At 37.6% G+C, this 26,157-nt stretch overlaps 1 protein-coding gene across 6 annotated transcripts in view; it reads right to left on the bottom strand.

The window, feature by feature from the left end:
* The window catches only part of LRBA (LPS responsive beige-like anchor protein), a 780,253-nt gene that overhangs the window by 39,770 nt on the left and 714,326 nt on the right, over positions 1-26,157 (bottom strand). For 4 of the 6 annotated variants that reach the window (XM_058721178.1, XM_058721180.1, XM_058721182.1 and 1 more), the window contains exons 49-51: positions 11,188-11,277; positions 6,652-6,844; positions 1,948-2,010 (exon numbers count right to left, since the gene is read on the bottom strand). In XM_058721178.1, coding sequence (XP_058577161.1) covers positions 1,948-2,010; positions 6,652-6,844; positions 11,188-11,277 — 346 coding nt within the window. The remainder of the gene's footprint in view (positions 1-1,947; positions 2,011-6,651; positions 6,845-11,187; positions 11,278-26,157) is intronic. The other 2 variants (XM_058721181.1, XM_058721183.1) reach the window with 1 other exon arrangement.

Raw genomic sequence — 26,157 nt, 5'->3', positions numbered from 1 at the left:
TATGTTGACTATTAATTCACTTTTATATTTAAATTCCATTGGATAGATTTAAAATTTTATATATTATATATAATACATAATATATATATTTACTTATATACATAATGTATGTATACATAATACATAATACATAATACATAAATATATATACATATATTTGCAACTATCGAAATTTGTGCTGAAAACTTTCACATGCTACATTTAAAATATGTGGGAAGGTACATGGTTTTAAACAATTATTTTAGGGGATATATATAGGAGCAAACAGATGACCAATGATCTACAGTAGAGAAGAAAACTATGGCCTGTGTCTGGTTTTATATATAAAGTTTTATTGGAACACAGAAATGCTCATTTGTTTACATATATTGTCTTTGGTGGTTTTTGTGCTATAACAGAACTAAGCTGTATGAGACCTTATGGTCTACAAAGCCTGAAGTATTTACTATCTGGCCCTTTATCAAATAAGTTTACCCATGCCTAATCTAAAGAATAACAGTTGCTGAATTCATTTAATTAGATTTGCCTATAGGATATTCACTGTCAAGTTTTAAGGCAAAGAATTATTCTATACGTAATAAATAATGCTTGTAAAGGACTTATCAAATGGACTTTATTTTCCTGACTTTTAAAACTTTACCCAAGTGAACATTTTATTTTTTAATATATGGCAAATCATATTTACTCAAAGCAAAAGATTATTTAGGAATCAGAGTAGTATTTATCCTTCACATGGATAATTACTTCTTAACATTTCCGCTTCTATGTGGGGGAATGCCAAATGAATTAGTTTTGAGCTTAAGGTTAGTTGAGTTCATCTTGATAGTTCATTTGCAAGTGGTAGCCGTGTAGCTCTCTACTGAAACAGTAGTTTTAAAGACAAAACAAAAGGTGACATACATATAGGCAAGACCTTGGATTTTAAAAGAATAAATCAGCGTTTTCATCTGCTTTATGTGAAAACTTAAAAACTTTAACAAATTTATGTGCCAGGGAAACTTAACAAAATTATAAGCTAAACATCCACAATGGTAGCACACCCCCAATAACTAGGCAATTAAGTATTTTATTCTAAAAGTGATTGAAATAGCATCTTTAATAAGACATGTTAATAATGTTACTCTCAGTAAAGCCACGTATGAAATTCCCACCCATAAGAATGAAAAATGCTAAACTAGAGATTTTGCCTAACTGACTCAAAAGGCACAGAAGCAATTAAATATTCTAAGTCATCTGCTGCAGATGCTCATTTCATCCCAATGGCTCTTTCTGGTCTCCTCCCTTTTCTTTTTTTCCCCCTTGAACAAATTTAACCTCCAATGGCAATTTATTGGGCTGTAGGGCCATAGGAAAATGAATACAAATATCTTAACACTGCCATTGGCCAGGCAATATATTTCAACTTTGAAACTGCTCTGCAATTGCACATTAATCCCCTCACACTGAACAGAGGGTCCAGGAAGAAAGGATTGATCTCCTTTAATGATGAAACCCTGGCACTACAGTTTTATTTTTCACAACACAGTGCTGCTAAGAACCCCACTGTTATTATGAAAATTTCCCTAGCAAAGGAGCTCCATCACATTACCGGTGCACCAATTCATCATAACGTGCCTCGCTCCTGCTCATCAACAAGTCTGAGTGATGAAAAGATCCAATATTATCCTGACAGTACTTCATGCGCATTCTCAATCACACATTATTACAGCATCCATATTAATTTTCAGTGACACGCGTCCTAGGCCTGTTCAAATTAGGCAAACCAACGAGGGGGAGTTGATGAAATACCAGCATAGCCACAGCTCATTGCATTCCAATTTGCATGCAAATGGTTTATCAGGAAAATTCCATTCCCAGCAACCAGCAAGTGAAAAACAACTGTAATCTACACTTCAGGGCCACCATACAGAGCTTAATGAATCGCAAAGAGAGAAAGAAGTGACAGACCTATGAGAGGATCGATTTCCACTGGCAGCTGGTATGGCTGGTCTTGTACTGCACCTTGATGAGCTGGAATTCACAAAAGATTAAAAAAAAGCATTATTTTTCATATACTAACCTACATAAAAATGCATAAGTCAAATCTTATGTAGAACTGTTTCCAACCTCTAAATCTCTCATACACTTTTGTGAAATTTAAGGGAAAAAAATCCAGGTGCTTTCATGGCTAGCTTATTAAACATTTATTTTAGATTAGTGCTGTTCTGAACATGTGCCATCAGCAGTGGCTCCAGTCCTGGGCCATAAGCTATAGCAGATGCTTGACTGGCAACCTCTGATGCTGCAACAAAACAAAATTAAGTGGTAAAGCGCGCTGAAAACAAAATGTGACAACCATCTGCTGACTGTAGCAAATACTATTTTTTTGTTACTTCTTAAAAAGGCAGTTTTGAATGCTGCAGCACAAAGGATCCACAAAAACGTCAATTTATGATGGAGAAAGGGAAAGCTCTAAGTCAGGGAACATTTAATGTTTCATCCATCACTTAAAACCAATCAATTGAAAGTTTGAATAAAAATAAAGAAAGCTATCCACAGATAAATGTTTTAGTTAAATGCATTTGGCTGAAATACTTTCTTAAAGACTGGATTGAGGTTTTTAAGAAAAGTTTTATTAATATTTAATATTTCCATGGTTTCAATTTAAAAATACTCTGAGAAACAAATGAATAGCAAAAATCAATCCATGCTAAGAATAGTTTGTTCAATTCTCAAAATGGTTCTGAAGATTCCTGCATACTTATTTTGTAATTGAGAAGAGATTTTGTGGGCTGTTTCCCTGTGAAAGGTAGGACTTAAGGTAAAGAGGAAGTGTGCTAGGAAGCAGGAGCCACTGCTGGCTATTTACGGAGACTTAGGCAAATAGCAACTTGAAACTGAAGGGTTTGGAAGAGATGATCTTTTCAGCTTTATAATTCTGATAGTTAAATCCTGGGCCCCTGTCCAAATTATTTTCCCCAAATGACTTAGTCATTCATTGGGGTCAGTATCTCCCTTTTATAGACTCATCAGCATTTAAACTACTGTTTAGTTGGTATTAGAACTTTGCTTAACACCATCATCACTTAGGAAATCTTTCTGACTGTCCTTGAGGGGCTGAAAAGAAAAATGGGGTACATTCCAATGAGTTCATCAGATTATTTTAAAACTTATTAAAACATCATTTCCCCTGTTAGCAAATACCAACTTTTCAAGGCGGTTTCGAAGATCATTAATACTGATAAAATATCTGGGTAAGTATAATATTAGCATTAAAAATAATTATATTTGAGTATGTATAAGAAATTAAGGTAGCTGAAGAAAGGAAGCTGTATAACTCAGTCTTTTTTTACTAAAGGTATCGTCTTTGCTGATTACTGGCTCTGCCAGCAAAGAGATCACAGGACACATATAGGGAATGTTCAGGGAAAATGCACCAGAGCCTCTGATTTACCCAACAGTGCCATTTACTTCCAGTGATACCAGTGCTGATCAACACTAATACCTTGATCATTTTTCTCTACTTCTCTGAGAATCTGGGATCTCAGAAACATTAAAAGACACACTATCAGTGAAAGAGGTTTAGGAGGTTAACTATCTTTGGTCGGGCCTCAAAGACAGTTGCCTGTGTGACCTTGGGCAAGTTTATATAGCCTCTGTGTTTCAGTTTCCTAATCTGTAAAATGGGTTAGACTGAACAATATGAAATTAATAACACCTCACATTTTGACTTGTAAAGACGGTGATTTCATGGGTCAACCTAAATGTGGAACCTACATCCCACGGGATTGAGGGGATTCAGTGAGTTAATATGTGTAAAGAGATTAAAACAGTATCCAGAACCTAGAAAATGCTCTTTAAATGTTAGCAGCTATTCTTTCATTCCCCGCTCCCCGCCCCCACAGTTACTGTAAGGCCCTATGAATGAGAAAGAAAAATAAAGATGATTGTTTTCTTTTTAAATGAGGACACAGACACTGCTGAAAGAAATGATAGGAGCTAGCTGTCTAGTGAACAAACTATGGAAATCATAGATTCTCAGAAAAGAACAAGAATCTAAATTTAAAAATAACAGCATAACATGAATTTGATTTTCATTGAAGAAAAACTGTTAAGGATTTCTGACATTCTTCTGCCTGACATTTGTTTTAAATCAAGGTATATCAAGGCAAGGTAAAGGTAGAACAAGATAGAATGAAAAATCAGATTTATATAAACATACTTGGAATGAGACATAGATTTAATAAAATGGATGCTTAACATTTTTAGGTACAGGTGTAAGCTCAGAATTGGAGATCATATTGTAGAAGGATAACTACCTGTGCATTCCCATATATATTTATCTGGTGAGGAGCTACTCTGTCATAGTGTAAAGCCAGAGGGTGGGGACAAAACCCATTAGTGACACAAGATACAGACACAAAGGAGGCTCACTGGAGAGAATTACAGGCAAAGAATTGGCAAAACATATGCTGTCCCCCAAGTTCTTATCTTACAGAATGGTGAGCTTGGGATGGGAACAGTTGGGTGTACCCTAAGTGGCACTCCAGCAGAGAGATGCTGCCCCTAAATCAGTTTACATATCTATAGAAAAAGTGGAAGTAGGGAAAAGAACACCTGACAGCCAGCTACTAAGGCAAGCAAGCTTTCCAGTCCAGGAAATGGGCCTGCTCAAAATGGGAGTGCCAGGAGCTCGTCATCAGTGCTTTTGGAGTGTACCTAACAACCTGAGTTATCAGTTGGAGACCTAGTAGCCCTTCGGTTGAGCCAGTTCCTGCCGAGCTCATTCTTTGCGAGGCTCAAGTCAGCAGCAGAGAGCAGCCAGGGCTTTCCAGCAATTGAAAAGGTTTTTCTCCTCACATATGCTGTCACTCTGTTTAGACTGAAGAAGTTCTCAGAGCTGCCACACACAGCCACTCAGGATAAGCATCCTTTATGCTGGCCCTGACACCACACGCACTGGTGCTTTTGCCAAGCTAAGAGTAACTGCACCCAGCGTAGGTAATCCTCTAGTGTGGTCGACAGAACCCACCACCAGCATGTTTTTCCTCTAACAAATGCTTTTGAGAGAATGCAAAAATCACATTTGTTAAATTATAATCTTTAGTCCCAAAATATAAGTATGTCATCTACATACACATTTATCACTATAAGACAAGTTCACTTGAAGAAAAAGGAATAAAAGGACCTAATAATGGAGACAATTATATATACCTCGATTTTTACCTTTTCTACTTTTCCTGAAATCTATTCTCTAATCAAATACTGGCATTCACTTCCTTTCTAATAGCCAGGCAATGGCCATATTTAATAAATTCTGATACCAACCACAGATTCTTCATGATAAGTACCTTATTGAGCATAGTCAGTGCACCAAGTTTTTGTTTGAATGTCAATTCAATTCTGTTCCATTCTAAAAGCTTTTGCATTTAATTTGGCATGAGGCCCTGTTCAAGAATTTATATTTTTGCAACCAGCTCAGGTTTTATAATGAGCAGTACTTTATGCACACTTTACAGATTTAATGACAAGTTAACAGACTATTAAAATCTATCTTTTACATTTTCCCACCTAAAACAATGGCTTGGAAAAAAAGCCTATAATTGTCAGGACTTTAGAAGATTTTCCTTCTTAAAATTAGAATTTCTAACTAGTTGCCAAAAAGAACAGTGCTAAATCCAGATCCCAACATTCCTGTTCTAATGAGAGGTAATAAATCATAGAGGGGTGATCATAAAATTTGAGTCAGAAAACTTGGGTTCAAACATGGCTCTGCCACTGACTGGCCATATGTGATACTGAACAAGGCAAGCTCCCTGGGGCTCAGTATCTTCACTGGTAAAACATGGGGCTGGATTAGATGTACTCTCAGGTCTCCTCAAACACTGGTTTATGTTTCTAAGGGTTATTTCAGTATCTTGCTGTTAGTTACCCCGACCATTCAACATATAATGGAAAAACAGAATGTACTTATGGGTTTGTAGTACTTTGGCTGTGTAACTTAAGTGTTCTTTTTTTCTGTCATCCATGATAAATAATATGATGTTATACACAAAAAGGCACATAAACAGGCAATCAAAAGTGTTTATTGAGGGGCGCCTGGGTGGCGCAGTCGGTTAAGTGTCCGACTTCAGCCAGGTCACGATCTCGCGGTCCGTGAGTTCGAGCCCTGCGTCAGGCTCTGGGCTGATGGCTCGGAGCCTGGAGCCTGTTTCCGATTCTGTGTCTCCCTCTCTCTCTGCCCCTCCCCTGTTCATGCTCTGTCTCTCTCTGTCCCAAAATAAATAAAAAATGTTGAAAAAAAAATTAAAAAAAAAAAAGTGTTTATTGAGTAAACCAATAAGTGGAAAAAAGGAGAACATCTGATAAATAAATATAAACTGCATATGGACACAATATAGAATATCATTATATTAAGATATTAGAAATAATATTTACCTACAAGGAATAAAGACAAACCACCACATGCCAAAGAATAGGTGATGCTTTAACATTTGTATTATATACCGCAGAGGGGACTTCTTTAAGCCTTTCAAACTAGTAAATATTTTGATTCAGACTAATGGTGGGAAATTGAAAAGCTCAAATGTTGAGATATTTACGTGTATATTACAATATCTTTATACAGTGTGCAGCAGTTACTATGCATTACAATGATACTTCTTTACTTACCAGGAAGGTTGTGCCACTTGTTCACCGCAAATAGCCTGTTAGCAGTGACTGTGATCACAGCAGGAGTCGCCAGACCAGGCTGGGTGTTAGCTGCCACATGAGTGACAGGGGAGTTGGAGGGAAACTTTAGGACCATGATAACATCCTGCTGGGCTTGGTCTGTGAACATCAATGGACTCTGCAGGAGGAGATACTGTTGAGTGGGCATGACAAGACCCAAATATACAAGAAGGAAAAGACAAAGACAGACAAGAAAGAGAGAGGGTGCAGGAAAAGAAGAGGAAAGACCATGTTAACACAGGTTGCAGCTGAGAGCATGGTGAGCAGAAAGGTTTATAGAAACAGCAGTTAGGATTGGCTTGTTTTTCATGTATGTCATTAGTTGAATGTTTTAGTGACTGAAGTAGAATACCTTAACAGAAACCTTTTAAAAATCCATAAATTTTATTAGCTCCCTTCCCTACCCCACTCCCATGAAGAACTAAAGAAATGGTTTTATTTAGATTCTAAATAGGCAAAGTATTGGGGATTGCATTAAACCATTCCAATTGCTATAGTATGTCAAGTACAAAAAAAAAAAAAACAAAAAAACAGAATGAGGATAGGTAACAGGTACAAAAGCAAGGCAAGGTAATTTCCAAAGATCGTCAAAAGTTGTGTTGAGGTAGCATGAACATTTTTGACAACTAAATAAAGAGATAATTAAAACATATATTTATAAACAACAATTATACACATATATGTATTATTACAGTAGAGAAATAACTTATGAATGTAATATACAAACTTAATTATAAAGGTGTTTCAAAGCAATGCATAATTAAATGCACTTGTAAAAACAATATATTTATATAGTGTACCAAGTCATAAACACTGCCCTATTATAATGGAAATGCTACTGTTTTCTGCTATCACTAAGGATAAAGAGAAATAACTAGATGCCCCTCCTCTCCCTTGGTAAAAAAACAAAACAAAACAAAAAAAACAAAACAAACCTAAAGCTCAAGACTTCTGATTTCTCCTTTCCAAAGCAGCAAGTAATTGAAAATGTTAAACAAAAATCACTGTCTGTTCTAATAACTAGCAACAAAATAAATCTTGAAAACTACTAAGGATTTAGAACATTCCTACAACTCATATGTCATAATCCAAGACATATATAACAGCACTCTGATTTACTGGCTTTATTTATATGTTGTGGTGGTATGCTATCACACAGTAATTGCGCTGTACGTTTTCAGCAACCCTCTTCTACCATGTCTATTTTCTAATAGCTGATTAGTATCATTCACAATTGAAACACTTTGATGAAGTGCTTCTGGCTGCTTTCCTACTGCCATATTTCAAAACACCAGGTATATGTAAATGTGTAGGCACATATATTTAACACATATTTATTCAGAACTGCTAATAAAAAATTAAATACATTTGCATTTTTATTATCAGTCCTTTTAAAAAAGTTATTAAGAGTACTTAGAAAAACATATTGCACTAAGAATTCCTATTTGCACTCTTTGCATAAAGGTGTAAATAAAGGCAACTAATAAGCTACCCAGACACCCTTCTGAGCAAGTGGCTAAAAGCCAATCAATATTATGAGTTAATCCTCCCTGGATGCTCATTCAATTAAAGGTGTCAGTAATGCCTCATCTGATGTGGCCTCAATTAAATCCAACTATCTGATGGTGTGAAAACACAGGGGGATACAGCAACAGCAGCAAAACCAGACAAATAGGCAGCCTTCGTGTGCCTGCTAATTACTACACCTGGTGTATATTATGGCTCATGCACTTAACGCAGCACGAGGTGGCTTTAATTTCTGCTTTATTCATGTGTGTGTGTGTGTGTGTGTGTGTGTGATGGGGTGCACTGACAGTTGATGGTGGGGGGATTCATCTGAATGGCAGTAAAAACAATAAACACTTGGGCCTCTAATTTTTAAAACCTCTATATCAATTAGTATTTTTTGTCATACAAAGAACCTTTTATATAGTTTTTAAGGAACTCTGTGAAATTGGGTAAAAATGAGAAACAATGAGCAACAAAAAATACAATACCCTACAAGCTAGTTTTAAAGAAGTCTGGGAAAAGGAAATGAACATCATTTTGGAGTACCAAGCCTTATTTTTCAGTTATGTAGTTTTTTAAAAAAAATAATATTTACTAAAGTTAATTTATAAATTCTGAGAAAGTCAGGGTATAACATACATCATAAAGTCTCACTGAAAGGAAGCTGACAGTTATTTTTGAGCTTAACAGTTCATATTGTAAATACAATTAAACTGAAATTGAATAATTCCAATGTTTATGCCCTAAAAAAAAACAGAAAAATCTCTAATGTGTTGGGAGAGGGTCTTGTTTACATAGTGACTCTAGTGGGCCAACTTTTAGCCACATGGCAAGGACAAGCTACTTTCCACAGAAAGCCGCAGACATCATATCCCGAACTGTGCACTACATTCTTACAACAAGCTGTCCCTCCAGTCTGTTCTACATACTCCATATTGACTAGTGCTCCCAGTGCAGGCAAGGAGGAGGAAACTCTTGGGAGTTCCATCATATCCTTGGTTGGTTAAGTATGGAATAAGGAGGACTAGGAATAAGAGAAAGCACATTCCAGCATACTGGGCTAGTCTGCAGTGATGGCAAAAGCTATAGATGAGGACAGTTGGTAAAACAGGGATCAGAGAAACAATCCTTCATCTAATCAATCCCGGGAGCCTCCGGGAGTCAAGTTTGAGGCAGAAGTAGGAAAATGCTCGCCAAATTTCATTCAGATTTCCCAGATTAAGTATGCACTTGTTGACGACTCTGGTTTCTTTCCAACACACTTTTGTTTCCCACCCACATATGTGTAAGATGAAAAGCACAATTTGTACAAGTCTGGAAAGGAGTTCAGGGATTCAATTCAGAGGATACAGATAATGGGAAAGACTGTACCCAATCCTATATGAGCATGTGCCTTCCTACCCTAGAAAGCTGGTCTGCCGCAATGAATCCTTTTGCCATGTGAGAGAGGCTTGGAAGTAGGAGCTCCTTCCTTGCTCCGGTGACCAAATCTGTGCAGAGACCCAGGTAGAAAGTCACTGGAGCAGTGGAGGTGTTTCCATTAGCCAGCATCATGATATCCTGAGTCTCACTGACAAGCTATTACTAAAACTAATTCTAAACCACAAACATAAATCATTCTTACTATTTTTATGGCATTATCTTCCACTGTTCTTGCTAAATGTTTGCTCTTTGTATAATTTTCTGCTTACTGGTTACCCCTTAAGTTACCTTGAATCTGATTTCACCTATTTAAAAACACTTAGGGGAAAACATGATGCAAATAATTTCTTTTTAATTTTTTTAAAGTTTATTTATTTTGAAAGAGAGATCAAGTGGGGTAGGGGCAGAGAGGAAGAGGAGAGAGAATCCCAAGCAAACTCTATACTACAGGCACAGAGCCTGATACAGGGCTCAAACTCATGAACTGCGAGATCATGACCTGAGCTGAAACCAAAAGTCGGATGCCTAACCGACTGAGCCACCCAGGCACCCCATGATGCAAGTAATTTTTAAAATGCTTATAGTTTATTGTGATGGCCAATTCACACCTAGAGAAAGAAGGAGAGAAAGATGACAAAGAGGGCAAAAAGGAAAAATACACAAGGAAGATGGTGAGATGGAAAGAGAAAGAAAAAAAAACAAACAGCCAGAAGTGAAAGGGCCACATCTATATCTCTTGCTCTCTTTGCTGCAACTGTCTCCTTCCGAGTATTGGTCAAAATTCTACCATCTCCAGCTCCTGATTCTGGGCTGGACAATAAAGTGTGGTGTAAATGATGTGTGAGAGCAAGCTTCAAGAAGTCTTGCAGAAGTGTTCTCTTGGAACACTGTTCCTACTGTGGAAGTGGCTTGGGCTAACTTCCTTGATGATGAAAGACCACATGGAAACAGAGGTCTGGCCACCTCAGCCCACCCTGCAGCAGTGCATGAGGGAGCCAAGGTGAGAAAAGCAGAAGTGCCTGCCTAACCCTCGGAATCATGAGAAATATAAATCACTGCATTAAGCTTTGGGTGGTATGTATATCAAACCATCTTTTCTTCTCTCTGCGATCCATTATCCTTAGTAACAATATCCTATGTACTAGGATTAGTTATAAAATTCCCAAACTGAAAAGCATATTGGGATGTAAAGAACAAACACATTAGCAAAACTAATCTAGAAACTCATAGGATCAAATCAGAAAACTCATCAATCCTATGTCTGGAGCCATTATCCTGCAGTGAGGATATGTGACAATTGTAAGTCTTTTAATTCTTCAATGCAAAACATGAGCTGATGAGATAGGAGAGCACTGGAGCAATGTTTACATTCCCAAAGACTCCAGAACAGCATGTACTAATATTTGCTGGTTGTTAGTAGGTTGACATCACATAAAAAGAACAGGCTCAGATGTGGTAGGGAATCTCAAGTACAACAAAACACTGTTATGAATGTCAAGCATGGTCTCAGAGGCAAGAAATGAAAAGAGTGTAAGCAGCACTTACCACTTGCATAGCAGAACCTCTGGGAGGATGGGGCTCTATGAGTAGTTGAGAAGGTGTCTGTCCAAAACTTCGGATTTGAGCTTCAACAGCCTGAAAACGGCACAGGCAAGTTTGAGGGTTAAGAGGTACTAATTATAGGCAGTAGAACCACAACTGTCACCTGAAAATGTCATTCCATACTTCTGGCTTGTTTCACATTGAAAATCAACTTTGTGTTTTCACAGTGGGTCTAAGCACCTGGCAAGGGCACTGAGGGTGAGGTCATCCTTTAGTACTGTGTAAGCTGTTCCTATAAAACCCATGAAACCTTCTCATCTTGCTCAGTGATATGAAACAGAAACCAGCTATTACAATCAGAAATTGTCCTTTTTGGCTTCATCTCTGTTTTCTTGCATTTTTTTCTCCTGCTTGCATCATCCCTGATGACTAAAGCTAATCTTTTACAGGTATAGAGAAAACCTATTGCTGCTTTGATTCTAGGCCCCATTTCATCGTGGGAAGTAGAAAGGAGGAAAAAAGAAACATAGCACCTGTGAAAATGGCTTGATGCTATTATTTTTGCCATAGAAAGAGCATTATTGTTGACAGTCTCTTTGAACTTAGGTGGCTAAACAACAAAGTAAAAGCCATATGTTGCATCCAAGCATGAGACAGTTAAAACAGGGACTAACTAAACATAAGAAACATGTGCATGCTCTTTCTGAAAGATGTGTACATGCACCCTTTGCAAGGCAATCCCTTACCATGGATCTTCCTGTACACCTAGCACAGATGCTCACTTCCCAATCACCAACAACTCCTTCATCATGGGAAACTACTAAATGCCAGATGCTATCACTATCTCTAATTACTTTATTTGTTTACTTGTTTATGCCAGTCTCTTCCACTAAAATACAAGATCTATGAGAGCAAGGACCTGATCTATCTACTTTACTGTTAGATCCCTAAATTGGGTGAATGATATATAGTACGTGTGAGGAGACAGAAGGAAGCAAATATACACAAAGACTGTCTCAACACCATGACAGTATTCTGAAGTTCCAGGTTAAATGAATGAGGAAAACTTCTCAAATTCATAAGAGAATATATGTTCATCATGTTATTTTTTTAATCCTTAAGAAAATAGATCCTTAATTTTTATATGCTCTGTAGGACTACAGGCAATTAATGTTTCATAAACAAGGAACTATAATCATTATCCAGGATTAATTTCCTTTTTTTATTCGTTGAGGATACCACTCGTAGTCCTTTACAGTGAATCTTGTAGGAAACAATGACAGCAATTCATTCATTTATGCGTTCAATAATCGTCAACTATACACATAGCAGTATTAGGTCTCAATGTTTCAGTCCTTGAATGCATTCCCAATATAGGAAGCAGGGCAAATACACTCAGAAGGTTATACAGTTGTTTCAATGAGTTCAAGGAGTGCTCTATCATTTGCTTAGGCAGAAGAGATTGGAAAACACCTCTGTTAAAGCTGAGTGGTATGGTGGAAGATGGGTTTTGAAGTTAAACAGACAATGTTCAAATCCTGAATGCATACCACTTATAAGCTCTGTGATCTAGGTAAGTTATTTAATAACCTCTCTAAGTTTCAATTTTCTCTCATGTAAAATGTACACAATAATAGTATCTACAACATGCTATATTAAGAATTAAATGATATTTACATAAAAACCATAGCAAAATGCTTGGTATAGATTAGACCCACAATATGCAGTCAACAAATATTCATTAAGGGCTGATAATACCAACAAATATTTATTTAGTACTTACTATTTACCAGGAATTTTTCTAAGTGGTTTACTATCTTTTATCAGCTAATCTTTAAACTATATGATGTGAGTCCTTTACTATACCCATCTTATCTATAAAGATAAAGAAAATAATGCACAAAGAACTTAAATATCTTGTCCAAGGTCATACAAATGGCAGACTCAAAATTTGCACCTAAGCAGCATGATTCTAAAGCTAATACTCTGGGCCATTAAGCTATCCTTTCTTCTTATCTTTTAGGTACTATACCAAGGTCTAGGGTACAAAAAGACTGAGCACCAAAAAGCAGGAGCCTACAACCTAATGAATGAATTAATAAGTTATCTCTATCATCATCATCATCATCATCATCATCACCATCTTCATCACAAAGTATGTTCAGACACAGTTAGTAAAGTAGCACAGCTAGGCAAGTTTGGTTTTAATAGCAGGAGATAAGACTGTTGTTAGACTTTAGAAATAAGAAAAGGAGCCAATAGGGAGCAAGGAACAGAGACTAGGATCATTTCAGAACTTCTAAAATGTTTTTGATCAGTGAAATCAATTTATGATCAACATCAGGACAATCTTGAAGAAGAAAAAGTATCACACCATGGGAGAGCTTGAAGCCCAGAGGTAGTCACAAAGAAACAGGTGGGACTGCTATTTTATGATACACTGATTTATGGACAAATAGGAATGTGAGTTTTAAATTTCTTTTAAGAAGAGTTGGCAAAACCAGTGCCATTGCCCTTGACTGCTGCTTTTGGTGGTCCCTGCCCAAAGGCCCTCATGTCTTTTTTCCTATTTAAATAAAGTAGAGGGAGGAAGAGATAACTTCCATACTTGGCCTGTGGCATCAGATGGCTAAGAGTGTTAATCTGGACTTTGTCATTTATCTGCTGTGTGATTTAGCTTAATCTCTGTCCCTCATCTACAAAGTAGAGAATAATACCCAGTTCACAGAATCATTTATAAAATTAAATAATACTTACAAAGTATTTAGTACAGTATTTTAGCACATACAAAGCACTAAATAAAATGCTGCATTATCAGGTTTGGGGCTCAGTATGATCCCCATCTAACACAGCTAAAATAGCGAAGGAAAGGAAGAAATGTTTCAGGAATGAATAATGATAATGATGAACATATTATTTTAGGAAACTGGAGTATGGCTCAAGATTTCAAAATAAACTTCAGTGCTAAGCACCCAGAGACAAAAATATCTCTTTGAAAGTTCAGACACCAGTCCAAATCAAAAGGGATTATATATCTCAGTCTTTATGGAAGTCATTGTATTTGAAAAAAAGAGATAAGTATGTGAGCCAGGGACTAAGGAAAAATCAACAGGTCATAGAGTACGGGGACTTTGACCAATGAAGAAAAAAGCCAGACTAATTCTTTTCTTTTGAACTTGCATATTTTCGAGAGTAGTAAAGAAATGAATGGAAATACAAGTTTCTGTCAGGAGAACTAGTTTGCCATGAGAAAATATATTTTATGTGACATGTGGAATCTAAAGAGATAGTGATAGCAATCTACTCATGTTGAGATATCCAATGAGCAAAAGAAAACCCAAGACTGGCTCTAAAATGAAAGATGAGTATTGACTTAATTATAATTCATAAAAGAGAAATATCAGTCAGTGGTTTTACATCTTTCTCTCTCCCTGTATATATGTATTTTTAAGCAGCAGAAATGGCTTCCTTTTTCCAAATGCAATATAACATGAAACCCCAGTATGTTAAAAATATAGGTATAGGGCTATCTACTTTAAAGGTGGATAAAGCCATCCTTAATAAGCTTCCTTTGCAGCTCCTGAGGCAATTTTCTGCACACAGTATGAAACTCACTGGTTAAACTCCAGGAAGAAAATACATGAGACACAAAAGGACCTAGAGCTGGCCCTTGGGAAATAGTCATATTTAGGACATCATACAAAAAACTAATGAAGAAAACAGAAGAGGAAGAGTTAGGAGTAGGGGAGCAGGATCGGGTGATACAGAAGCCGTAAGGTGAGAGTTCCAAACAGAATGATCAGTAACATTAACTACTACAGAGAAACTAAGAATAATGACATTATTGCATATTAATCTTAATTATAGATATAAGCTTAATGTAACTGATCTTGATAATACATGTCTTGCTTTGTATTTTACATTGTTTTGAAATAAAAAGGATATGATGGTAAGACAACTTTCAAAAATATCAATGTTCTTTTTTAACATTTTTTTTAAGTCTTAAAATTTTAGTAGAATTTGTGCATTCCTCTTTCAGGAAAAGGTTTTTTTCAGGTCATGTATATAGTGGTCTGATTATTCTCTCAATGACAGAATAAAAACTGTGTTATCCCACACAAGTTAAATAATTATTTTCTTTCCAAGTCCTCCCAACATCTAAAAAGACTGCAGAATTCTTAGACACAAATATTTTAACTCTGGACTAACCTTTGAGTTCTTGGTGATAAATATACGATAGAAGGGCTTTTTCAAGTGTGAAAATTATGGAGTAAGATTGTAAGGTAAGGATTATAACCTCAAAGTCCTTTTATTTCATTTTAAGTAGGCTCCATGCCCAACTTGGGGCTTGAACTCGGACCCTGAGATCAAGAGTAGCACACTTTATCGACTGAGCCAGCTAGCTGTCCCTGTAATCTCAAATTCTTGTAGTCACACTTTATATCATCAACTGACAGTTCTAGATTCTTTTCATTGTTTCTACAACTCCCTACCATTTGTCATTCACCCTGGTCTCTATAGCAGTCTAAACTGTCAATCACACCCTAGTTTCTTGACATTGTCTCTTCTGTGGCTTTCATGGCTTTGCCCCAGGCTGGTTCTTTAACCTTCTTTATTCTCTGTCTTCTACTGATTTCTGTTCTTTCTCATCAATAAATGAACTCATCCCTGCAAGTTCTCTGCTAGCACTCTGATATTATCAATCTACACTTTCTGCCCTGGAAATTTTTTCTGCTGTCACGACTACAAATCTTTCTTCTATGAGCAAGATTTTCATATCTAAAACCAGAGGATTATTGATTTCTATGAAGTGCCCATTTACACTGCTGCCTAATGGCCATCTATGTATACTGTGCGTATGGTATGTATCAGCACACCTAAAATTAATGTGTCTAAAATCTGGAAAAACTAATTTTATTCTAGCATTCTTTAGTCTAGGGTTAGCCTTCTTTTTTGATTTTTCTTTTATGCTCAGATTCTTACTTTAAAAATTTTATCTCCTCCTTTCATAGATAATCAGTCACCAGACCCAATCACTTGCTTTATAAAGTCTCTCATATCCATCACTCATTTCTGAATCCAAGCCCCTTATAATTTCAGGTATTGAGGATTACAATAATCTCTTTAGTTTCTTCCTTCAACATATCCTGCAGAATTAAGTTTCCCCAAACCCTCCTTTATGCAATATTCTCTTGATCAAATGTCTTTGATTAATCCCCGGTCATTAAAAGATAAAGGCCTAATGGCAAGCAATAAAGGTCTTCTCACATCTCTCAACTTTTATTACCTCATCCAATTCCCTCATACAGTGTTCTTTTGCAGTAACGCTGCTCTTCTTATACACATATAACCAGCTCTTTCTCCCTTATATTTTCTCGCATGTGACTGCCCGCTTCTAGAATGGTCACCCTTATCTACAATTTTCTGAGTCCCACCCCTCTCTAGAAAACCTTGCTTGAGTTCCACCTATTTGGTGTACTTCTTCCCAAATCTTATAGCCTGTTAATTTTGCTGATTACACACTTGATTCAAGCTTCCTTGTCATATTTTGTGACTTCTCATACATTACTAGTCTGTCTCTTCAATTATACCATAAAAGATGAGAATGTCATATATTTTAGTGGTGTGAAACTGGTAGAACACCACCTTGCACACAGTATTCACACAACAAAAAAGTATACCAAGTGCCTATTATACATAACTGGCTCACCCAGACCCTTATGCCTCACCTAGGTTTGAACTAGGGACAAAACCAAGCTTGAGACATGAGTACAGTTCTTGACAAGGCCAAATGTGGGCAAGGGGGAGAATAGGGAATGTAAGGGAAGTCTGCTAACTGGTATTAGTAAGAGACCAAGGATTCTTACAGGGAATGTCTGAAAGATGCCAATGAAGGCAGTAATTCTCATTTCTTCACCCTAACACAGCTGAGGGATGTGACAACACTTCCGTGTTTCACTATACAGGATTCTTAAGGGCCATGTGAGAAATTCTGGGGGAATATGTGTGATTTGAAAAAGCCCCTCAAGGAGATCCTGGGAAGATGGCAGGGTAGGAGGACGCTGGGCTTACCGAACGTCCTGCTGATCACTTAGATTCCACATACACCTGCCTAACTAACCCAGAAAACCACCAGAAGACTAGCAGAACGGAGTCTCCGGAGCCAAGCTCAGAAGAGAGGCCCATGGAAGAGGGTAGGTAGGGCAGCGAGCCAGTGTGCGCTCCATGGACTGGCGGGAGGGAGCCGGGGCGGAGGGGCGGCCCGCCAGCCAAGCAGAGCCCCCGAGTCTGGCTCACAAAAGCGGAGGGGCCGGTGGAGTGTGTCCCGACAGCAAGCGGGACTTAACATCTGGAAGGTTATAAGTTAACAGCTCTGCTCGGAAAACAGGAGGGCTGGAGGACAACAGGAGGGAGAGTTGTTGAGGCCCAGATGACAGAGCTCAGCTTGGCGGGGAACAGAGGCACTCGCCAGCGCCATCTCCCTCGCCCATCCCCCAGCCAAAATCCCAAAGGGAACCAGTTCCTGCCAGGGAACTTGCCTGCACCGAGCAAACACCCAAAGCTGTGCTTCTGCGGATCCATCCCTCCAGCGGGTCTGATTCCCTCCCGGTGCCCCTCCAGAAACGTCTCTGAAGGAAAAGCGAGCTAAGCCTGCCCCTCCCGCCCCTGTGCACCCTGCCGATCCACCCCAGCTAATACGCCAGATCCCCAGCACCACAAGCCTGGCAGTGTGCAAGTAGCCCAGATGGGCCACGCCACCCCACAGTGAATCGCGCCCCTAGGAGAGGGGAAGAGAAGGCACACATCAGTCTGACTGTGGCCCCAGCAGTGGGCTGGGGGCAGACATCAGGACTGACTGTGGCCCCGCCCACCAACTCCAGTTGTACACCACAGCACAGGGGAAGTGCCCTGCAGGTCCTCACCACTCCAGGGACTATCCAAAATGACGAAACAGAAGACTTCCCCTCAGAAAAAAGTCCAGGAAATAACAACAGCTAACGAACTGATCAAAAATGATTTAAACAATATAACAGAAAGTGAATTTAGAATAATAGTCATAAAATTAATCGCTGGGCTTGAAAACAGTATAAAGGACAGCAGAGAATCTCTTGCTACAGAGATCAAGGGACTAAGGAACAGCCAGGAGGAGCTAAAAAATGCTGTCAACGAGCTGCAAAATAAAATGGAGACAACTACGGCTCGGATTGAAGAGGCAGAGGAGAGAATAGGTGAACTAGAAGATAAAATTATGGAAAAAGAAGAAGCTGAGAAAAAGAGAGATAAAAAAATCCAGGAGTATGAGGGGAAAATTAGAGAACTAAGTGATGCACTAAAGAGAAATAATCTACGCATAACTGGTATTCTAGAGGAGGAAGAGAGAGGGAAAGGTGCTGAAGGTGTACTTGAAGAAATCATAGCTGAGAACTTCCCGGATCTGGGGAAGGAAAAAGGCACTGAAATCCAAGAGGCACAGAGAACTCCCTTCAGATATAACTTGAATCGATCTTCTGCACGACATATCATAGTGAAACTGGCAAAATACAAGGATAAAGAGAAAATTCTGAAAGCAGCTAGAGATAAACGCGCTCTAACATATAAAGGGAGACCTATAAGACTCGTGACCGATCTCTCACGGTTTCAGTAAACTTGGCAGGCCAGAAAGCAATGGCAGGAGATCTTCAATGTGATGAACAGAAAAAAATATGCAGCCGAGAATCCTTTATCCAGCAAGTCTGTCATTTAGAATAGAAGGAGAGATAAAGGTCTTCCCAAACAAACAAAAACTGAAGGAATTCGTCACCACTAAACCAGCCCTACAAGAGACTCTAAGGGGGATCCTGTGAGACAAAGTGCCAGAGACATTGCTACAAGCATGAAACCTAAGGACATCACAATAACTCTAAACCCATATCTTTCTATAATAACACTGAATGTAAATGGACTAAATGCGCCAACCAAAAGTCACAGGGTATCAGAATGGATAAAAAAACAAGACCCATCTATTTGCTGCCTACAAGAGACTCATTTTAGACCTGAGGACACCTTCAGATTGAGAGTGAGGGGATGGAGGATTATTTCTCATGCCACTGGAAGTCAAAAGAAAGCTGGAGTAGCCATACTTATATCAGACAAACTAGACTTTAAATTAAAGTCTGTAACAAGTGATGAAGAAGGGCATTATATAATAATCACAGGGTCTATCCATCAGGAAGAGCTAACAATTATAAATGTCTATGTGCCAAATACAGGAGCCCCCAAATATTTAAAACAATTACTCACAAACATACGCACCCTTATTGATAAGAATGTGGTAATTGCAGGGGACTTTAACACTCCACTTACAGAAATGGATAGATTATCTAGACACATGGTCAATAAAGAAACAAGGGCCCTGAATGATACATTGGATCAGATGGACTTGACAGATATATTTAGAACTCTGCATCCCAAAGCAACAGAATATACTTTCTTCTCGAGTGCACATGGAACATTCTCCAAGATAGATCACATACTGGGTCACAAAACAGCCCTTCATAAGTATACAAGAATTAAAATCATACCATGCATACTTTCAGACCACAATGCTATGAAGCTTGAAATCAACCACAGGACAAAGTCTGGAAAACCTCCAAAAGCATGGAGGTTGAAGAACACCCTACTAAAGAATGAACGGGTCAACCAGGCAATTAGAGAAGAAATTAAAAAATATATGGAAACAAACGAAAATGAAAATAGAACAACCCAAATACTTTGGGATGCAGCAAAGGCAGTCCTGAGAGGAAAATACATTGCATTCCAGGCCTATCTCAAGAAACAAGAAAAATCCCAAATACAAAATCTAACAGCACACCTAAAGGAAATAGAAGCAGAACAGCAAAGACAGCCTAAATCCAGCAGAAGAAGAGAAATCATAAAGATCAGAGCAGAAATAAACAATATAGAATCTAAAAAAACTGTAGAGCAGATCAACGAAACCAAGAGTTGGTTTTTTGAAAACATAAACAAAATTGACAAACCTCTAGCCAGGCTTCTCAAAAAGAAAAGGGAGATGACCCAAATAGATAAAATCATGAATGAAAATGGAATTATTACAACCAATCCCTCAGAGATACAAACAATTATCAGGGAATACTATGAAAAATTATATGCCAACAAATTGGACAACCTGGAAGAAATGGACAAATTCCTAAACACCCACACACTTCCAAAACTCAATCAGGAGGAAATAGAAAGCTTGAACAGACCCATAACCAGTGAAGAAATGCAATCAGTTATCAAAAATCTCCCAACAAATAAGAGTCCAGGACCAGATGGCTTCCCAGGGGAGTTCTACCAGACGTTTAAAGCAGAGATAATACCTATCCTTCTCAAGCTATTCCAAAAAATATAAAGGAAAGGGAAACTTCCAGACCCATTCTATGAAGCCAGTATTACTTTGATTCCTAAACCAGACAGAAACCCAGTAAAAAAACAGAACTACAGGCCAATATCCCTGATGAATATGGATGCAAAAATTCTCAATAAGATACTAGCAAATCGAATTCAACAGCATATAAATAGAATTATTCACCATGATCAAGTGGGATTCATTCCTGGGATGCAGGGCTGGTTCAACATTCGCAAATCAATCAATGCGATCCATCACATTTATAAAAAAATATATATAAGAATCATATGATCCTGTCAATCGATGCAGAAAAGGCTTTTGACAAAATTCAGCACCCTTTCTTAATAAAAACCCTCGAGAAAGTCGGGATAGAAGGAACATACTTAAAGATCATAAAAGCCATTTATGAAAAGCCCACAGCTAACATCATCCTCAATGGGGAAAAACTGAGAGCTTTTTCCCTGAGATCAGGAACACGACAGGGATGCCCACTCTCACCGCTGTTGTTTAACATAGTGTTGGAAGTTCTAGCATCAGCAATCAGGCAACAAAAGGAAATCAAAGCCATCAAAATTGGCAAAGATGAAGTCAAGCTTTCGCTTTTTGCAGATGACATGATATTATACGTGGAAAATCCGATAGACTCTACCAGAAGTCTGCTAGAACTGATACATGAGTTTAGCAAAGTTGCAGGATACAAAATCAATGTATAGAAATCAGTTGCATCCTTATACACTAACAATGAAGCAACAGAAAGACAAATAAAGAAACTGATCCCATTCACAATTGCACCAAGAAGCATAAAATACCTAGGAATAAATCTAACCAAAAATGTAAAAGATCTGTATGCTGAAAACTATAGAAAGCTTATGAAGGAAATTGAAGAAGATATAAAGAAATGGAAAGACATTCCCTGCTCATGGATTGGAAGAATAAATATTGTCAAAATGTCAATACTACCCAAAGCTATCTACACATTCAATGCAATCCCAATCAAAATTGCACCAGCATTCTTCTCAAAACTAGAACAAGCAATCCTAAAATTCGTATGGAACCACAAAAGGCCCCAAATAGCCAAAGTAGTTTTGAAGAAGAAGACCAAAGCAGGAGGCATCACAATCCCAGACTTTAGCCTCTACTACAAAGCTGTCATCATCAAGACAGCATGGTATTGGCACAAAAACAGACACAGAGACCAATGGAATAGAATAGAAACCCCAGAACTAGACCCACAAACGTATGGCCAACTAATCTTTGACAAAGCAGGAAAGAATATCCAATGGAAAAAAGACAGTCTCTTTAACAAATGGTGCTGGGAGAACTGGACAGCAACATGCAGAAAATTGAAACTAGACCACTTTCTGACACCATCCACAAAAATAAACTCAAAATGGATAAAGGACCTGAATGTGAGATAGGAAACCATCAAAACCCCAGAGGAGAAAGCAAGAAAAGACCTCTCTGACCTCAGCTGCAGCAATTTCTTACTTGACACATCCTCAAAGGCAAGGGAATTAAAAGCAAAAATGAACTACTGGGACCTTATGAAGATAAAAAGCTTCTGCACAGCAAAGGAAACAACCAACAAAACTAAAAGGCAACCAACGGAATGGGAAAAGATATTTGCAAATGACATATCGGACAAAGGGCTAGTATCCAAAATCTATAAAGAGCTCACCAAACTCCACACCCGAAAAACAAATAACCCAGTGAAGAAATGGGCAGAAAACATGAATAGACACTTCTCTAAAGAAGACATCCGGATGGCCAACAGGCACATGAAAAGATGCTCAATGTCGCTCCTCATCGGGGAAATACAAATCAAAACCATACTCAGATATCACCTCACGCCAGTCAGAGTGGCCAAAATGAACAAATCAGGAGACTATAAATGCTGGAGAGGATGTGGGGAAACGGAAACCCTCTTGCACTGTAGGTGGGAATGCAAACTGGTACAGCCACTCTGGAAAACAGTGTGGAGGTTCCTCAAAAAATTAAAAATTGACCTACCCTATGACCCAGCAATAGCACTGCTAGGAATTTACCCAAGGGATACAGGAGTACTGATGCATAGGGACACTTGTACCCCAATGTTTATAGCAGCACTCTCAACAATAGCCAAATTATGGAAAGAGCCTAAATGTCCATCGACTGATGAATGGATAAAAAAATTGTGGTTTATATACACAATGGAGTACTATGTGGCAATGAGAAAGAATGAAATATGGCCCTTTGTAGCAACATGGATGGAACTGGAGAGTGTGATGCTAAGTGAAGTAAGCCATACAGAGAAAGACAGATACCATATGGTTTCACTCTTATGTGGATCCTGAGAAACTTAACAGAAACCCATGGGGGAGGGGAAGGAAAAAAAAAGAGGTTAGAGTGGAAGAGAGCTAAAGCGTAAGAGACTCTTAAAAACTGAGAACTGAGGGTTGATGGGGGTGAGAGGGAGGGGAGGGTGGGTGATGAGTATTGAGGAGGGCACCTTTTGGAATGAGCACTGGGTGTTGTATGGAAACCAATTTGACAATAAACTTCATATATTGAAAACAAAAGTAAAAAAAAAAGAAAAACCTCCTCAAAGTAATTTTATTTATCACTTTTTCTTCACTTTTCCCTTCAGCCTTTTGTATAAAGCAACAGAAAACATAGAGGCACAACTGAGGTTTGAAATCACAGGAAACATACAGGTAGAAGATTCAGGAAGGTAGGTTGGTAATATGGTAGCTTAATAACTCTACCACATGCCTAAACTGTTTTGAATGAACTTTGCTTCATCTAGATAGTTTTGGTTCCAGGTGATAAAAATTTGTTTATTATGTTAAATTTCTATTATGGAATAGGATAATGAATCTCCATGTACCCCTTAGTCAATTTCAATAATTATTAACACATTTGGCCTTAGGCTATCTCATAGAGGGTTCAGCTTAGGCAATGTGCTAGAAAGATTCACTGAAAAACAAGAGTGTTCCTGCTTTTAAGCAGTTTTTTTTTTTCACCTCTACTGTAAAACTACATTGAGGAAAACATATCCTACAATGACCAAAAAATTGTGAACATTAGCCAGCAGGTTTCATCTTTCTTAAGAGTCAAACACTCCTGGGCTTGCAAGAGATGTTCAATCCTCAAGTTGCAAATTTGATTATGTGATTTCTCTAGGTAAAATCCTTCCATCCAAATTCCTTTCCACGGGGTTGCACCACTCATGGGGTTAAGTACGCAGACACTGAAATCAGACTGCTTAATTCAAAATCTTAGCTCTATCACATATTAGCTGAGTGACTTTGGGCAAGTAACTTAACCTTCTGTGACTGTGTTTCCTCATCTAAAAATGGTGATAATAGAGTGGATATTTTATTGTTTTTTATGAAGATTAAATGAGATGATATAAAACACTTAGAACAATTCTTGACACAAAGCAAACTAGCAATAAGTGTTTGATGTATATATATTATATATATACAATATATACATTATATATGTATAAAATAAGTGTTGATGTATATACATGTATAAAATATATATGACTTAATTAACACAGTGCTGGTTGAGGTTAAGTAAGCATTCATAACTGTTACCAACCAGTCATAATTAAGATTAATAATAACATAGCCCTTGCCTATACTTCCAGTCTCACCCTCTGCCTCTGGTCATCTCATACTGTATAATGTGAGATGCAATGTGTCATACTGCCTTTGTATAGATTGTTTTCTTTTCCTGTTTTTTTTTTTTTTTTTCTATTTCTTTTCTCTGTGTGGTTGCCTCCTTATCATTCTTTAAGACTTAGCTCAGGCATCTCTGCCTTCTGGGAAAGCTCATTTTTGATCTCATCCAGACTGTTGCTGTCCCTCCTTGCTGCTCTTAGAGCAGTGTGTACTGATCCCTACTACTTACTTATCTAATATTCTAATTACTCGTTAATAATTTTTGCCTTATTGACTAGGCTGTGAGTCTCCTTGAGACCAGAGACTATCAAATATTTTTGTGCTTCTGGGGGCTTGACATACAGTAGTTGCTCAATAAATATTTACTGAAAGAATGAATGGCCATTCAAGTCAACATAATTCAGCAGGGACCCAGCCAAGATACACTCCTACCACTATTACGAAGCAGCCTTACATTGAATAAAACATTCTATTAAACATTTCTACTAAAAAGCTTACTTTATTACTTAACATTCTTATTCATCAATTCCCAATTATTTCTGCAAATAGCACGTTACTACTTTCTATAATAAAACCTGAGTTCGGCAGGCAGCATTCCAGATGTTGAAATACATAGTAATAAAAAAGACTATGCAAATACTCTGAGACATTCCAGTAAAACCACATATTTATATTTTATAAACAGCATCTCAATATTACCTAGAGAATTTATTAATGGATTTCCAAATGGAAATATTATGAAAATATTTTCAACAAGCTGTGTATTCCATTGTTTTCTGGGCCAACTATTGCATACCTGCATGATTTTATAGCTGTATCCAGAGAGGGAGAGAATATGTATATAGAGAGAATATAGATACACACACTAGAGAAAATAAAAGAAAGAAAGAAAGGAAAGGAAATAAAAGTAGACTTGGCTTAGTGACAATGTGGTATTTGGCTTCAATTTAATAATGACTATTTTAGTCTCTCAGAACTGGTCTTTTTAATCTAAGAGAGAAAACAAGTTAAATCAGCATAACACTTAGTAACCAACAATAAAGTTGTAAAATTTTATTTTAAGATGGGTTTGGAAGAGAAATAACTTAAAAATTTGGATGCAATTAAGGTAAACACATTATGTACACTGTTTCTTTTAAGCACACAACTCTGCAATTGCATTTTATCCCGTATATATTTACATCTAAAAGCACTAGAAAATTGGGATAGAGAAACTGAAAAGAATAACTTATTAGGTAAACACATTCCATTTATTAACATATCAAGATTTTCTGTCATTACCTAAATTAAATTCTACAAAGTGGTCTCAAGATTCTAGAGTAATTCTTTACCAAGAAAGGTTTAAAAATCCAAATAAGACTTTATATTTTATATTTCAGAATTCACTTTTCAGTATTTAAAAAAGAGTCACATTAAGAACATTCACTGATTTCTACTGTTACATATAATTATCATTACTTGTGCCAGTTTTTCTCTTGCCTTTCACACACTTGATCTTAAGTTGAGGACGACTTGCCAAATATTTGACAGGTTTCTACTCAATGTTTACCGACTGTCTAGTTGACCAGCCTCAGTGCTCTTTGGAGCCACAGTTAAAAATCTAGTTTTGGCGGGGGCACATGGGTGGCTCAGTTGGTTAATCATCCAACTGTTGATTTCAGTTCAGGTCATGATCTCACAGTTTGTGGGATTGAGCCCTGGGTGAAGCTCTGTGCTGACAGCACAGACCCTGCTTGCGATTCTCTCTCCCCTCGCGCCCCCCCCACCCCCTCTGCCCCTCCCCCACTCATGCTGTCTCTCTCAAAATAAATAAAACTTTAAAAAAAATCTAGCTTTGGTATCAGCAAATTAAAAAAGTATACTAATCAAATGATTACTTAATCATATGTTTAACTTTGTGCTTAATTCCTAAAGGAC

Source organism: Neofelis nebulosa, chromosome 3, assembly GCF_028018385.1.
Source record: "Neofelis nebulosa isolate mNeoNeb1 chromosome 3, mNeoNeb1.pri, whole genome shotgun sequence".
In the NCBI taxonomy this organism is placed as follows: Eukaryota; Metazoa; Chordata; class Mammalia; order Carnivora; family Felidae; genus Neofelis; species Neofelis nebulosa.
This window is presented reverse-complemented; position numbering and strand designations above follow the sequence as displayed.